Here is a 16,694-nt window from a genome sequence, read left to right as displayed (position 1 = left end):
GCGTACTGCAAGACTTGAGAACATGCTGAGAACACTACTGAGCTGGGGAAGCGAATTCCCCCTTGCTGCTCTTAGGACCACGAGATCATCCGTGCGCTAGGAGTGATTAGGCGATTACAGAGCAGCCCTGCATCGGCTTCATCTCTCTAGCGCTGTGTGGGCCGGGCCAATCGTTAGTGGCGAATCCCCGAATCCCCTCGAGTATGCGGGGAGGAGATGTGGCGGGTACCGTTTATCTATGAAACGCTCTCGACGGTTCCCCTCCGTCCCCCCCCCCCCCCAGCCTTTGCCCCAAAGCTTATTTCTCCCGCTACACTATCTACGTCGCTCGCTGTAATGCACCGCGGTGACAGTGCTGACCGCGACGTCAGCACATGAGTACAATCTTGAAGTTATCTCGCTGCAACTCTGTGTCGGCTTTGTCGGATAAAGAAGACTACTGCCCTTTGTCCCTCGCTGTGCTAGTCCTTCGCAATGGACCCAGCTGACCCCCCGGCAGCAGCCACATCGGCAAGCCAGTCCGACGCACGCCCACCGCGCCAGATTGCCTGCGTGCGCTGCCGCCGGCGCAAGAAGCGCTGTGACCGCGCCGTGCCTGTGTGCGGCGAGTGCAGCAAGACGGGCTCCGAATGCGTCCAAGTCGGCGTTAAGACCCACGGGCCCATGACCACCGTACCAACAGCCTATCTGCAACAGCTAGAGTCGCAGATCACGGCCATGCAGCAAAGGAGCCGGGATCCTGGCGTTGACGTTGATGATACTCAAATTCAGCACGAAGAGAGTAGTTACCTGTCGCCTTTTGAGAATAGCTGCGAAGACGACACCCGCTCGTCTGCTAATAATGGAGAGGCTACTCATCTCCACCGAGAGGATTACGAGATGGGCAACGCTGCTCTATCTCAAGCCAACTACCTCCCAACCAGGTCGCCGCCTGTAGGTGCTGACCTTGACGCATCCACGAGTATCACGTATTCACCAACCCAGCCAGTGTGCGAACTACGCACAATGACCTCGCAGCATCGTCGTCAGAGCTCCCGGCCACTACTCCCGAGTATTAGTGACACCCAAATAACCCACGAGTTGAGTTCTATTGGCGACGACTGGATGGACCACTACGCTTACACCTACTTCCGCCACGCACAGCCTCAGTGGTCGTTCCTGGACGAAAAAACCTGGCGAATGTCCTATAGGGCCTGGACAACGGGGTCTAACAGGCTCGAAGAGGCACAAATTTTCATCCTCCAGCTTGTTCTGGCCATTGGTGCGGTGCTCAGCAGCTCGTACCGGCAAGACTGTCCTCATCTGATTCACGCCTCACGATTTTACGAGGCTGCCATCCAGAGATATCTCGGCTCAATACCCCAGCACCGGTCCCCCTTGATGCGGACACAGGCATCACTGCTGATGCTGATCTACTCCTGGCATGATTCATCTCACAATGTTGTGCCGAGCATAATCATGCTGGTGCTACTGAATTGTGAGAGTTTGATTGACCAGATCATGGCCGAGGATGCGGCCGGTGAAGGTACCTCGGCAAACCGCTTAATCCGGAGGCAGTGTGTTATGAGCTGCCAAATTGTAAATGAAGTGGTGTCTTCAGCATGGTCTTACCCGCAGAGTTTCTTGTTTGAGACACTCGACAACAAGGTGGGCCCTTTGCGCCATCATCGTCCCCTTCCCTTGCTGAACTCATGCTGATCATCCACAGATCTTCCAATACACCTCCACCATGAAGCCCGAGCTAAACGGCTCGGATTTCCACGAGCGCCTCTTCCAGCTTCGATACATCCAATCCAAGATTCGACACACTGACAAGAAGCTGCAGCGGCTAGATTTGTCAGACCCTTTCCGCAGCAGTTGCCGTCTTCGCCTCAAGCACGAACTGCAAGGTTGGAAGGCTAGTGTCCAGGCCTTTACAAGCTCGACTCCACCCGACAACGTCGTGTATCACGAGCCGCAATCATTATTTAAGCTCTACGATTACGGCTTGTCAATTCTCATGCAGGAGAATCTCTCCGTGATGTGCGTCGAAGACGTTAGTCAGTTGATCGAATGTTGTAGTGAAGCATGTCGCACCTTTCGGACGACGCAACAGACAAACCCACTTATGTACTGGACCTGGACTGCAGTAAGTGTGAGATATCTTGATGGGGACTCTTTGACGAAGCTAAGAATGTTTCTAGCTTGCGTATCAGTTCCGCCTGGGGATAATGCTGGTGTATTGCTACTTTACCACGCCTCACACGCTACAAACTCCAGTATTCTCGTTTGAGACCACCCTCGCCGGCATCGAAAGCTGTCGTCAGACTCTGATGGATTTCTCGACGAGATGGCCTAAATCACTGGTGTATTTACGCACATTCCAGCTCTTGATGGAGAAGATATTCGAGGGTTCATGTGTCGAGACAGTCGCAGACTCAGCAGCGCTCGAAAGCCCTTCAGCGTTAACACAATGCCCCACTTCAGGACCTAATAGGGAGTGGGCTCATACCATGGAGGCTATGATCACAGAGCTCAAGCTCCAACATATCCACCAAGCGGTGGTGGCTCTCATCCAGACCATGACAGACAGGGCCTCGGCTGAGAACTTCAATAGTGAGGCCATGGAGTTTGCACCCAACCTCCCTCTGGGTAGCCTTGACTTCTTCAGCTTTTGTGTCCCTACATGATGATCATTAGATGTTGAATGGGCTCCATGTGGAGAATCAAATAGGATGGTAAGTCTAAGAGCCATGCACGATCGATCGATCATCTGGAATATCAAGAGCTCAGGCCAATCTTTAATGATGATTAATTGAGATACTGAAAGCTTTCTGATTAGACGCGCGGACTTTGCAGAAACCAACTATGCCCCAATATGTCTATTCAATCGGAATGCACACATATTTCCATACAAATCTGATCTAGGTTTAACTACACCACCAATATGTCTATTCAGTACAGCATGTTCTGTTCCTTCCGATCAGTGGCGCTTGCGACGTCGTCTATTGGGTTCGACTTACAAATACAATTTTGTATACGTCAATCTTAGACAAACCATTCTCTTGGGTATAGCTTTGTTCGGCAGTCCATGTGCCCTTCTGCTCCTTGTTGCCGGTGCGCTGGTAGGTGGTGACACCTTCAATCTTGAGGGTAAGAGGAGACTTGTTCAGGACGGAGACCTTCTTTACGTCGTGGATACGGGACTCGGTGTTCTTCCAGCTGCCCTCCATGTACTCTACCAGAGCTTAACAAGTGATGATGGTCAGCGATAATGTCACGGTTGTAATTATGGGATTGCTCACAAGGTATGCCGGCGGGCTGAAGGTCTCCCTTGACCAGTTTGGCGTCCTTGCTAAAGTAACTCGCCCACTCGGCGCACTTGTCCCTTTTGTCGGCGAGATCGTAGAGTTCGTCAATGCCTTTCTTGATCTCGGCTGGGACGGCAGGGTCAACTGTATAGTTCAGGATAGCCATTTTAGCGTATTTCGTATAAATGGGACGCTTATAAACACAGCCCAGTCGCAAATTTAGGCAAACTGAAATATCAGATATAATAAGGGTAATGGCTGTGGTATAGCTTGTATCGGACCGTGTCTAATCGCTACTTTCAGGCGGGATATATAAACATTCTTCATCGGACATCAATCGCCGCCACATACCGCTCGAGGCGCATAAAGTCCGTCCCGCACGATGGTTGACTCCAAGGTCTAGACTCGTGTCGCCGCCCCGATGTGTTGGTGATATAGCGTAGCGGACAGGCTACCCGCGCGGGCTGGACTCCGCCGTGCGGGCATTTCTGCAATGGGGTCCAGGACGCGGTTACTCATTTGGGGGGACAAGTAAACTCCAACGCTGGAGCCCGTGATACGCATGGCGGGGAAAATGATTTTAAGATCTGCAGCTGACGCTAATACAGATCTAGAGATAACTTATTACTCGCAAGGCATCAAGTCTATCTTGGTCGTGTTGTCTCTCCTTCTCAAGATTTAGGTCTCACACCTCATTGCTTTCCCCGATCACCAGCCACTATGTCCCAATTGGACGCCATCGAGGACGACCTCAAGGTCAAAGACTTGGAGAAGCGGAACCTTGGCGCTGGTTCCATCAAAGCGATGAAGTTGTCCTCGGAGCTACCCCACGAGCCTGCCGCGGCGTTTCTCACGGAACATGAGCACCACTGGGGCAACTATGAGCCTCAGGATGCGAAAAAAGTCCTACGTAGGATTGATGTCCGGTTGATGCCCTTGATTATTGGCACAATTACCATTGCTGCTGTCGATGTGAGCCTTGAAACCGTGGCACACCGCGTCTTTCACTGATGAATTGGCAGAAAATCATCATCTCTAACGCCGCATTGTACGGCATGACTAAGGATACCCATCTCGTGGGACAGCAGTATAGCTGGGGTATATAACTCTCACTGGGGAACTGTGTCAAAACTAGAGCTAACTCTATCGTCGTAAACAGTTGCTTCGATCTTCTACTTTGGTTGGCTCATCGCCGAATATCCTGCAAATCTGGTACTCCAGAAGATGCCTGTTGGCAAGGCGGTCGGTGTCGCGGTCATCGGATGGGGAGCTATGGTCATGTGTCTCGGTGCTACCAAAAATGCTGCTGGTTTGATGGTCATCCGCGTTATCATGGGTGTCCTCGAAGCGCCTCTCTTTCCCGCGGTCACCATGCTAAATACCATGTGGTATAAGAAGTCTGAGCAGCCTGTTCGCATGGCCATCACTTTTACCGCATTTTCTAGTGTAAGTGGCCTCTCGCTCTACTTGCTAGGTAAACCTCGCTAACAAGTCTTAGGTGGTCACCGGTGTCATCTCATACGGTATCGGCACCACCAAGACCAGCATCGCCTCTTGGCGTCTGCTCTTCTTGGTCATTGGAGGGTTCACTCTTATTTGGGGAGTTGCCCTTACCATCTGGCTTCCCGACTCACCCTTGAGGGACAACTTCATGAAAGGCCGTGATAAATACATTGCCCTTGACCGCGTCCGCGAGAATATGACCGGAATCGAGAACAAGGTAAGCTATCCCGGAAGCAAGATTGAGAATTATTTGTATGCTAACGAGTCGTCAACAGGAGTTCAAATGGTATCAAGTCCGCGAGGCCTTCACCGACTACAAAACTTACCTACTCTTTATTTTCTTCCTTTCCATGAACGTCCCTACTGGTAGTCTGGTTACGTTTGCCGCTCAGATCGTGTCGGGCCTGGGTTACGGGAAACTTGAGACAACTCTTCTTGGAATGCCCACCGGAATGATGCAGAGTTTGGCTGGTTTTATGGTTGCCATTCCGCAACGATGGCTCCACAACAAGAGATGCTACACTGCGGCAGCCTGTTGCTTGGTTCCTCTAGTGTGCTCTATTCTAATCAGAGGTAAGTCGCCTGGTCCGTGGCGGCCACCCACGGTATGCTAACAAACTCCCAGAACTGCCCATCGAGAACAAGGTTGGCCGACTCATGGCTTACTACTTCTTTTACTTTTTCTGGGGTCCCTATGCAACTGGTATGTTTACACAGACTCTCATGTGCTGAATCCCTCGAGTTAACAGAATCTCCAGCCCTCACGCTCCCTATGGGTAATGTTTCGGGCCACACCAAAAGGCTCACAGTCAACGCCACTATCTTCCTGGCCTACTGTATCGCCAACATTGTCGGTCCCCAAGTCTTTATCGCCGCTGAAGCTCCCCACTACGCGACTGGGTACAACGCAATTCTGGGCTTCGAGGTGACGGCTATCTGCGCCCTCCTTGCCTATGCTGCTGGATGCATGATCGAGAATAAGAAGCGAGACAATGCCGAGGGCACCGTTGTCTCTGTTCAGGTCGCCGAGCAGATGGGAGACTTGACTGATTATGAGAAAAAGGGCTTTCGATATATTTATTAATATTGGGATTTGTTGTAAACCAAGAGGAAGCTGAATTGTTATTATCTCGGAAGTTACAAATAAGGCTATATATATATATATATATACAGCGAGGAGATCAAGTTCATTGGAAGTCAATTTCATGCTTCCTATAGATATTTCGGGTATTGCTTCCGACGATGCGGCTTGGTTCCTGATCCGCATCAGCCTCACATCACTACAGGATTTTCATGATGGGACTATCGGTGTATAGGATCAAGGGTCTAATCCTTGGCTCTTGTACATACCAGGATCTGGTCATGGTTGTCCTCGATGAGCACCTGTAGCAGTGCTTGCCATGTGGTGCCTGGGCGAATGCGTTTAGACTCCCCAGCTCCCGCTAAAGTACCCAGGCCCCAGGGAGCCGTGATGCAGCAGCCTAATGATAAATAACCGTGACCTAAAACTTGGTACGCCAAGTGAAATTAGAGACCTTCTTTGTACTACTTTTATCGGCTGGCTGCCTATTCGCCTTGGTCAAGAGCATGCAGGTTACTGCCCCTTATTTCTTGGGGGAACTGCTACCCCAGTCAAGTTGTCGCAGCAGCAGGATTTGTGGATACACGGAGAAAGGAGATACTGTACATCCGCCAAGATTAGTATGTATTTGAGGCCATACAAATTGTCAGATAGGGGCATGGTTAGCAATTCAGACCTATTGTGATTTCTATTGGTGCAGCCTACATGGCCCGCTCATCTGTGTTCCGACACAAGAGTTATGGCCACGCCTGAGAGGCCACAAATATCGTCCGAGTTCCCATTGGCTGCTCCCCTGCCTCCAGTTTCGAGGATGGTTAAAGGAAAAACGAAGGATTGTATCAGTCGACGATTCTCATTCCACTGATACCAAAATGAATATACCGTCGCTTATGGCGCTCGTAGTTGGTGTCTTGGTGTTTCAGCCACGCGACCTGTTGTCCATCGACAGCCGTAATGCCAGAGATACCAGATTTCTATACGAAACGCAAAGGAAAGTGGGTCATTAGGATAACCCCTGTCTGAGTGCTAGTTACCGCTCCATGTCTCGACACTTCATTATCCAAATAAGGGTAAATAATAGTCTCCTTCTCCTCTGCCCCCGTCAGAATACTCGCGATGGGGTCAATGATCAGGCTGTGGCCGTACGCTTGCTACGTGACCTCCAGATCGCATGAAGGGCTGCACAGAGCTATATATATCAGATTGTCGACCGGGCGACCGCGACCCAGAAGCGATCAATGACGTGGTCCGGTGGTTATGTTGAAAGCACCCCGGTAGACCAAGAGGAACGCGAATTTGCGGGCCGAGATCTTGGCTGATTCCGGGAAATGAATGTCATAACAAATGGCCAAGCCAATCTTCCTGTACTCTGGGCGATCAATCACGGTCAATTCATTATCTGATGAGAGCACGTTGCTTTCCTTGAACTTGAGTTTTCCTGGGATATCAATGCTGAAGAGGGGTGTTTTGAGATGGGTGCCAATCAAGACCCCGTCGGGTGGGAACACCAGCGAGATATTGTAATATTCCTTAGTAGTCGGCTCTAGCTCTGGGATACTTCCCCCGATCAGGTATATATTTGCCTCGGCAGAGATCGCGGCTACGGGTATGAAAGGAGGGCGATTGGTCCTTCGCTGGAGGGGAGGGATGGAGGGTTTCGGGATATCCGGGGAAATATCGCATGCCATATGGTGAGTTGAATCACTCTGGGAGGACGGTCCAGCGTAATTCGGCCTATGCGGCCTCAAAGACCTTGCTCCATAAGTGGGAGAGGTTGGCAGCCTTGTCCGCGTCTAACTCCGGGTCAGTCCAGGCAATTAAGACGGGCAGGGGATGCAAGCTGCACCAGAGCCAGCTTCAGAAGTTTCTTCAAAAGCAGCCGTGGTCGTTAGGCCGGTCAATTGAACCAAGGTTGAAGAAAATTGAAGTAAGTTTGGGGGAATTGAGGCCGCTCTTAGGTCCGAAGAGCGGGAAATTGCGCGGCTGACAAAACTCACAGCCAGGTGCCTCCCCTGTTGACTGCGCTGGTCATAACATGGGGAAACAACTGCCATAACGACCTTGGCGGGAGAGGAGGACTCATGTCAGGGTATAGGAGGTACCGTTTCCTCTAATATATGCACTGACACTCTAACTAGCCCAGTACGTGCACTCTACATCTATTCACCTGGCAGGTTCTTACTGCAGTTATCCAAATCCCTTCCGCCTATTTGCAAACTGGAAACTGCCAATAAACAAAGTATAGTACTATATCAATCCCCCCTTTCCTTGAGAACCACGAATCAAATCGTTTGAGACCATCGATAATGAATATCATAAATGCTACCGGAAGGCAGAATATCCTACATGGTACGTCCCAGCATATTTATATATTCTACCGTCAACATGGGGTAGTCTGACGACGAAGGTTATTGCCAGAATATAATCTTACCTTTCAGTTGGGCTAAAAATTAGCTTTTGACCTTTATCTCATGCAGTAACCCGTGAATGTTGGGGGATATTGCATGTTGTGTGGGACCGTTGTCTGCTTCCCCTCGCTCCAACTATTTCCTTTCAAGCAATCTGACTCCGTCGCCATACCTTCTTGTCTCCGTTACTTGAGCTTTGTCCGATGAAGTAAACAAGGAAACAGAATTAATTCATGTCTGGGTCTTCGTGAGAGCTGTATGTGATCCAGATCCTTAGGGAACACCTTGGAGGGCATTCCGAACCCAGAGAAGCCCCCGTGGTCTAGAGTCTTATATTGGGTCTGCTTAGATTTGAATAAAATGCAGGTTATAGGCAAGCCATATGAACCGCCTTTTGGCATGTATATCTGGCCAGAATGCAATGATATCTGATTTACTTTAAAAGCTTGTCTCTCCTACGGTCTTGGGCATATCCGTAGCCCTCACCTGTCGCATTGCAGATCCTATGCTTGGCCGTTCTCCAAAATGCTTAAAGTTGCTTTTAATTGGCTTAAAATCCCCTTTTTGATGAACGCGCTATTCTTGCTGAAGCAGCTTGCCCAAGTAGTAGAGAAGGAAGTCGATTGCTCTCTTGATCTAGCTAGGGAGTGGGAAAGGATCACAGTGGTAATCAAGGATAGCCAGTTAAAAGTGAATACGAGTAGCCGCGAGATCTTCAAAGCCAAGTGATACAATGACTGGCAAAAAGTTGTATAGGATTGCTTCTGAATTTATCCTTCCATGACGCGGGAACCCTCGGGGATTGATTGTCGTACATAGTCGGATAAATGGCCGCGTCCAAGGAGGACATTGTCGGACAAAGCGCCGCCACAAACGTATCACCGCAGCAGGTCGAAAAGGCGATACCCACGTTGGTAACTGTACCGATCTGCCGCATCTTCCCCAATTTCCGCCTTCATTTCGCTCTCGTCCTTTTGCGGCCCGACAAAAGGCTCAGGCGGTGTTACTAAATGCAAATATTTATCTGCCCTCTTTCCCTCGCGATCCCCCATCTATTGTTCTATACTTTGCTCGCCTTTCCTTCTGGAAATATCCTTTTTCTTTTTAACTTATCTTCCCAGAACTTAGCTGGCGTGGAAGTCTGAAACCCCGTTTTAATCACTAGCTATAATCACTCATTATGGTACGTTGCTGCTCCCCATTTCTTGCCCTGGACGTTTGAAGTCGGAGCGGTCTCCGACCCGCCGCGGTTAATCGACTCCCTTGATCGACCTCTCAGAAACTCGTCTCAGGCTGTATATATTGATGTTCCGATAATTTGACGTAGACCCGCATCGGTGCGTCTCGGTGTCATTACCTTCATGAGTTGGCTTGCGGTAGTATTACCGAACCTCGGGGGCGTTTCCGAGGTTGCGGGGGTACTTTGTAAATGAATTCTTTACGAGCTTTAGGTCGATAGATCAATCCTAATCTCAATTACCACATTTGCCTTCATACTGTGAGTTACCATCACTCTCTGGTTCATCGCGGATTCAATTTTGACTATGTCAGTCTAGATTTGCCATTGTTAGCGGGATATGAAACCAAGGTTCTATGACATGTCGCCGGTGCTATATGTGTAAATCTAATTAGTGACTTGTCGAAGCTTCGGCCGTGCAGAATACTGCTCTTTGGGTTCGCCACTGCATCAAGGCAGTAAATCAAGTGTGGATGGAAACCCACATTTGGTAAGAGAACAATTAAATAATTTGGGGGCGAGATCAGTCTGCCTGTCTATTGAGCAACCGCGATCCTATATGGGGCCCATCGTTCCCACAGCTGATATGGCTGAGAACTTCCTGTCTCTTGGTGCTTAATCATGTCAGAGCAAGCTGATATAGTATGAAAAGTATGCATGTTGGAGAATAAGATAAAGTGGAACCAGCGTCAGATGAATAAGTTGATTGATTGAATCAAAATAGAAGTTGCCCTGGCGGAGGTTGATATACCTCTTGAATCTCTCTGGTTCTACAGGTTAGGACAGTCAAGATATCGGAAAATCCAAATCACCATACAAAACATAGCGAAATATAGATCGATCTGTAATCATCCTGTCCTGGCGGCTAGTTACCGCGCTATTTCTTCACAATTCATGTGCACTTCATGTTCGATTTCCAGGACATAAAATACCTTGCTAGCACAAGGGAATGTGATTTTCAAAATTCTTCGTTTAAGATCAGCCTCCATAATCCCTAGACCTGTCTAAAACATCCGATACGCAATCACAGTCAGGCCTGGAAGACTAAGTGACAATAATTCCATTGGCAGACCTAAGTCCAGGTTCAATGAGTTAATAATCGAGTTACAATGTATTGTGATCCACCTGCAATCCGTCATTCTCTTCCGTTGCCACGGCGCTCGGTTCTCATGACCGACGTCAAGGCTGCTGCCCTCGACAAGGCCTAATGGAAGGCCTCGGAAGGTGTCTCGGGACTATATAGGCGCTTGGAGGCTGAAACCGTCGACCTTTCCAGAGAGGTTGACATAAAAGCAGCAGTACTCAATCTGAGCACCTTGGGTGGTGTGGATGTGATGTCCAGGCACGCCAGTATCCAGCACCTTAAGGCTGGAGACTCTGAAGAGTGCAACAGTAGTATCTGGGACTTTGCTACGGACATCATTATGAAAGGAGTTCGGTACGGCTCCAAGTTCGCAGTCCGCATTCTGTGTAAGCACAAGAAAAAGACCAGGATCATCATCAACACTGCCAATATTGTTGTTTTTGTCAGTGCTGATCAGGTTCGTCAATGGGACCGATTTCGTGATGACTGAAGCCAGTTTGGTTCTCGTTCACGGAAGCTGTTCCATACTTATATTTTTTGACATATGTTACACCTGATGGCCCTGCGATCGCGCCTCCTAAGAACTTGGGCCATTGACAAATCCAAATTTAATGGGAAGCATAGCAGACAACGTAGCACGGGCTCTCGACTAGGCAACGTTGAGACTCATGCGAAAGAAATCCAAATTTTAGCTCTTTCCATGGCCCTAGATATTCCCCAAGGGCCCCTTTCGTCGTGTAGCCACATATGTTCGAGAATATCACCAGTCTTGGTGATATTACCCAGCCCAATCGACTCAGCCATAATTTTCAATCGGTTGCGGATGGACGCCTGCTGCTGTGTACACATAGCACAAGAACCCACTACTGCGATAGGCCAACATAAGCTCGTATTGACCTGTTTTGTGGGTGACAATTGCTCCAGGTAGAACATTGCATCCTGAACTGCTTCCTGTATCCCCGTCGCATGGATACTGTGGTCATCACGATTAGGGCTCCTGAGGATAGTAAGTAGATATAGCAGCATGGCGTTTTTGAAGATGCGCCCCACGGAGGCTACGTCAGAAGATACATTTGGTTCAGGCTCCCAACGTGAAATCTCTGAATGGAGAATTGCAAATGTTGTGACAAGGTCGGCCTGTGTTTTACCTGCCCCTTGTGACGACCAGTGACGCCCCAAATCATACACTCTCGGGATGAAAAGCAGAATTCCAAGCCAGCATCCGCATAAGTTTCCAATATAGCCACTCTTGACAAGTTGCTGGCCTTCTTGCAATAGCTGAGGAGAAAGAAGAACCTGCGGGATGTATTCCACACCCATCGAGATCATACTCAACGTGGCCGTGTATATGTAATACTCTACCAAAAAGCTTCGCAGCTCTACGGGCAAGGAATCGCTTAGCTTCACGAGAGCATTTGGGAGAATGGAGCTGGCCGCCCGGAGATGGAAGAATACACTTCCAGTCACATCGCCACGAGCGGTCTGTGATATTTTAGTGTTTGTGTTGGCAGCATAGGAAACATTAAGTACTAACCTCTGTGAAGCACAGAATTAACATACTAGCGATAAGTGACAGCAAATCTTCCTTTCCATGTGCGGCATTGTTGTCAATTGCAGACCTCAAAGATCGTAAAGATTTGTTGTAAAGGATGAGCACGTCTGGTCCTATTGTAACAGGAGTGCGTACAGCACGATGGGCGCAGCTTTGTACGAGAATCGATTCCAAGACGAGGTTACTCGAAACGGCAAGGGGCAGAAGCTGGACCAAGAAAGGGTTGGATGAGGTTGAACCATTGGACATGCTATTTGCTGTGGTCTGAATGTAGTGTCCGAAAAGCTCAAATCGATCATGGTCCAGCTGAGGTATGAACTGCAGATGGGCAGGAATCATTTCATTCAATTTGGTAAGCGAAGTTCTGACCAACCACAAGGGGGACTCGACTGAAGCTGCTTCTTCGAAACCGAGCCCACCCTCCCCAGAATCAATCAAGGCGCGAGTCGAATCTAAAGCGGAAAAACCTTCCTCCTTGAAATACTCCGGATCGAGGGGGCAGAAATCGTCGTAGGAGCATAATGCCAGGGGGGAAGAGCGATCCCGTCCATAACCGCGCTCTGTTGTGGCTTGATCCTCGATCGGGTGCGATTCACTAAGACTTGAAAAACCGTCTGTCGCAGAAAGAGCCGGAGATGAAGACTTTCTTGGCGAACGATCATCCTTTGACTGCTCTCCGAGTATATCACCTGGCCATTGGCAATGAAGACCGTTCCGGGTACATCCCTTGCAGACAGGCTTCCCCTCGTCGCACTTCTTCTTCCGGGCTCTGCAAGCCAAGCAGCCAGTGCGAACACGTAACAAGGGCCGGCGCTCTTTTCGATTGGATTTGGAGGCCATTTTTGCAAGTGTTAGATTTCTAGGCGTGGTTGTGAAAAGTTGGAATTGCCAGGAATGCCGCGTGGCAAATTCCCACCACCTCCCCTTTGATAACGTAATTCCTAGCCGTTCGGACCACACCAAAACAACACTAAACATGATATACTATATCAGAATCCGCTAAAAGCGTACGAACTAGTAAACATAGTGGCGAATGAGAGCTACTAGAATCATCTGAAATATGCGACTGATTGATTGAGAAAAGAATAAGGAAGAGGGGAAGGTTGAGTTGTCCCTAGGCGGTGTAACCAAGTATTCGAGTTATCATGCTGGAACCCAGATGTACCCACATATTACATACTATCAGAGCAAGCTGGTACAGTATAGACTAGTATGCATATTGGCGAATGAGATCAAGTGGAACCAGCATCTGATGCATAAGATGTTGATTAAGTCAAAATAGAAGAGACACTGGGGAAGGTTGAAATAACCCCTGAATGTTGACGGTACTTGGGGTTACGACCGCCAAGTTACCAGGAAGAACAGGTTACCAAAAAAAACATAAGGATCCCAGCGGTAAGTTACCGCTCCGTTTTCGATACATACAAACACAATAGAAAAGGTGCGATGGACTTTGGGCCAATCCCATGTCACTGTAATGAACGACTCCACTTCTTGGGAAGATTTCAATGTGAGCAATATCTCATGATGTTTACAATAGGGATAAGTAGGATATAGACAATAATAGCAATTTTTGGAGAAGGGCGGCCGATTAGGTATCTGCAGGCAGGTTGTATTTCGAGTTGTAACGTTTTCCCTATGCAGAGGACTATTCGTACGAGTTAGTCTAGTAAAGTAGTCTACTATTTTTATAGAGTACTTTAGGGATACGCCCGGTATATTTACACGAGTAAGTCTAGTAAAGTAGTCTACAATTTTTATAGAGTACTTTAGGGATACGCCCGGTCTATTCGTACGAGTTAAGATTATAAAAGAAGCTTATTACTTTAAGTTTTAGGAAGACTATCTCTAGACCCTATACGACTCTACTATTTTATTTTTATAAGAGTCTATTAAAGAATCCTCCTTATAGAATCTACTCTTTCTATTCTACTCTAAACGCTACGATTCTCCTCTATATAGGTTAATCTAATAATTATTTATTATTATAAAAGAAGCTGTCGGCATGTATGGCCTATGGGCCAGATATGCATCTTGAATCCTGCCTGCTTACTAAGCATTCCTATCTTGCTTACCGCTAGGAAAACCCAATCTTGTTTACCCCTAGATTCTGATCCTAGATTCTGATCTTCAACGATCGTGTCAACATTGCCCGACTGGGCAACGGAATGATCAACACTCCAAAATGACCTCGAATGTTCTTGATTTCCTCATGTGATATTTGCTATGTTCCTCATGTTATAAATTGCACTCTGTTTTCTAGTTAGAATGAACAGGTTTGACATCCTTTTTATCTCAGGAAGAATCACTGGACATAGTAGACCATCTGAATCAACCTTCCACTGCTTGATTCTTCTGTCTGATCAGTCGATTGTGATCTATCCTGATTCGTCTCTCTTCCATAATCGTGGCACTAAGATTAGTGCGCACGAACGATTTCTACCAAGGTTTTATGCACCATACGCAATTCCAACAGAAGCTTACTATTTTTAGTTTTAGGAAGACCGTCTCTAGACTCTATATAACTATAAGATATAGGGCAAGATGCCTAAGCCGTCAGGTAGTATATCAAGCTAGATTTATAATCTATATAGCAAATCATAGCATTTAGGTACCTCTAGAACTTTAATATTATACTATTGGAATTACGTCTGGTGTATAAAACCTTAGTAGAAATCGTTCGTGCGTACTAATCTTAGTGCCACGATTATAGAAGAGAGACGAATCAGGATAGATCACAATCGACTGATCAGACAGAAGAATCAAGCAGTGGAAGGTTGATTCGGGTGGTGTTATGATATTAACTACTTGCAGGGTAGTAGGCCTGTCAACTAGGTAGGAGAGGATGAGCACTAAGTCGGATTGGAACAGAGACTGTTTCTTAGGGAGCTCTATCTTCTTCTCCCTAGGCTGATCTTATATACATCCCCCATTAACAGAAGGAGGGGTAACCAGGTACACGTATCAGCCCGCATAAGAAATATGTCGGTCAGCGGGCAACTCTCCGACGAAACAGCGGTGGAAGGGGGGTGAGAGATCACCGAACTGGTGCGTCATCGCCAACCTCTCAGGTGGCCTCAGGCCGAAATGTGTGAATAGCCTCATAGAGGTCAACACCATAACAGATGTAAGGGGGGAAGTGGGAGCTAGACTCTATACACCAGTATATTCTCCAACACGAGCAACTTCTAGAGGATATCGCGGGGATCTTGATGATAGCTAGTGGGCAGACCCCCCGTCTTAAAGAACTTATAGGGGTAGAGTACACTAATAGCCCTTCTACGGAGCGCGCTATATATATATACTAAGGAAGGGTCATGTTTATTACTCGCTATAGTAAGAGCAAACGCTCTACTAGCCGTGAATTTATCGTAGCCCGATTTTTGCCGTACCGCGTAGCGAGGGTTCTCTTTTCCTATTTAGTCTATATCCTGCTATTCGCGGAGCTTCTATGTCGAGAATAGGGTTCCTTCTATACTTGGCCTAACCTAGCGTATAACTTTCTGATGGATTTTAAACAGTGATCATAAAATCCGATTGCACACAAAAGGATATGTGTGTCAGAAACAGGTGAAGAAAGACTATCATGAGAGAAATAGAGGTCGGCTTATTAGACCAAAAGAAGAGTATGATCAGGTGTGCCAAAGAAATCTACTCATGAGTTAAAAGAGATGTCAAACTTGTTCAATTTAGCTAGGAAAGCAAACAGAATTTATAACACGAGGTACATAGTAAATATCACATGAAGAAATCAAGAATATCCGAGGTTATCTTGGAGTGTTGAGTAGTCTCCGGCCAATATAGGCAGTTCAATGCGAGATCGTTGAGGATCAATATAAATCAATGTAGTGGTCATGAAGGTGATCTTCCGGGGAAAAGATGGTGGCGGCTTAGTCATCTGCGGGAAAACCCCACATAAGTTGACACTTTCTGTTTCGAACTCTCCTACGTAGCGAGAGGTAGTCGACTGACCGGTTTCGGCGGCTACTTATAGGAGCAACGGAAAAGGTATAGCGTAACGCAGTTTATCCTCGCTGGTATAGGCAAATTTCTATTACGGTTGCGTAGAAACACGTTCAAGGTGCCGCGACCTTTATTAATCGGCTTGACGATACGAGTCCTTAGGCGGATCTAGACGTCGGATTTACCTAGCAGAGCGGCTACCGGCCTCTGTAACGGGCCTAGACTTATAGGCTTAACGGTGTATTTCCTACTAAACTATAGCCTGTATTGCTTCGGATCTATTCATAAGTGTCCTCTTAATAGCACCGCTTTTTAGGTCTCGATAGAACACGAGCTTCCACGCAGTTTCATTCGGTACTCGAAACTACCTCGGCTTCGGGGCCGTCTTATCGCCTACTAGTTGAAATATTGCCTACTACGACTTCTACGCCTTGCCTGAAAAGGAAACGACACTATCACATTAGCTATAGTAGCTTTGAAACAAGTAGAAAAACTGAAAATTATTGCGTTTCTCCGAGAGACCCGTCCCTCTCTCGATTGCCACATTTTTTGTAACTCTTACTAGAATAGCGCGTG

At 47.7% G+C, this 16,694-nt stretch overlaps 6 protein-coding genes across 6 annotated transcripts; 3 read left to right on the top strand and 3 right to left on the bottom strand.

The window, feature by feature from the left end:
- Positions 1–474: 474 nt before the first annotated feature.
- On the top strand, positions 475–2,669 carry N7458_004382 (fungal specific transcription factor domain-containing protein; the record flags this gene model as incomplete). The annotated part of the gene is made up of 3 exons (XM_056907764.1): positions 475–1,647; positions 1,709–2,128; positions 2,184–2,669. 3 exons carry the CDS (start codon positions 475–477, stop codon positions 2,667–2,669), a joined length of 2,079 nt encoding a protein of 692 aa, XP_056766382.1.
- Positions 2,670–2,984: 315 nt separating this feature from the next.
- N7458_004381 (uncharacterized protein) lies at positions 2,985–3,456 on the bottom strand (the record flags this gene model as incomplete). Its single annotated transcript, XM_056907763.1, has 2 exons — positions 2,985–3,226; positions 3,285–3,456. The coding sequence occupies 2 exons, from the start codon at positions 3,454–3,456 to the stop codon at positions 2,985–2,987; spliced, it is 414 nt and encodes a 137-aa protein (XP_056766381.1).
- Positions 3,457–4,010: 554 nt separating this feature from the next.
- N7458_004380 (uncharacterized protein) lies at positions 4,011–5,877 on the top strand (the record flags this gene model as incomplete). Its single annotated transcript, XM_056907762.1, has 7 exons — positions 4,011–4,262; positions 4,313–4,388; positions 4,450–4,736; positions 4,789–5,010; positions 5,069–5,366; positions 5,419–5,496; positions 5,552–5,877. The coding sequence occupies 7 exons, from the start codon at positions 4,011–4,013 to the stop codon at positions 5,875–5,877; spliced, it is 1,539 nt and encodes a 512-aa protein (XP_056766380.1).
- A 1,232-nt stretch (positions 5,878–7,109) lies between these two features.
- Positions 7,110–7,562, bottom strand: N7458_004379 (uncharacterized protein; the record flags this gene model as incomplete). Its single annotated transcript, XM_056907761.1, has 1 exon — positions 7,110–7,562. One exon carries the CDS (start codon positions 7,560–7,562, stop codon positions 7,110–7,112), a length of 453 nt encoding a protein of 150 aa, XP_056766379.1.
- A 3,291-nt stretch (positions 7,563–10,853) lies between these two features.
- Positions 10,854–11,093, top strand: N7458_004378 (short-chain dehydrogenase; the record flags this gene model as incomplete). Its single annotated transcript, XM_056907760.1, has 1 exon — positions 10,854–11,093. One exon carries the CDS (start codon positions 10,854–10,856, stop codon positions 11,091–11,093), a length of 240 nt encoding a protein of 79 aa, XP_056766378.1.
- Positions 11,094–11,269: 176 nt separating this feature from the next.
- On the bottom strand, positions 11,270–12,995 carry N7458_004377 (Zn(II)2Cys6 transcription factor; the record flags this gene model as incomplete). Its single annotated transcript, XM_056907759.1, has 2 exons — positions 11,270–12,085; positions 12,138–12,995. The coding sequence occupies 2 exons, from the start codon at positions 12,993–12,995 to the stop codon at positions 11,270–11,272; spliced, it is 1,674 nt and encodes a 557-aa protein (XP_056766377.1).
- Between the last annotated feature and the right edge of the window lie 3,699 nt (positions 12,996–16,694).

This window comes from Penicillium daleae (assembly GCF_028827525.1).
Source record: "Penicillium daleae strain IBT 16125 chromosome Unknown utg000005l_segment0_segment0, whole genome shotgun sequence".
NCBI lineage: Eukaryota > Fungi > Ascomycota > Eurotiomycetes > Eurotiales > Aspergillaceae > Penicillium > Penicillium daleae.
This window is presented reverse-complemented; position numbering and strand designations above follow the sequence as displayed.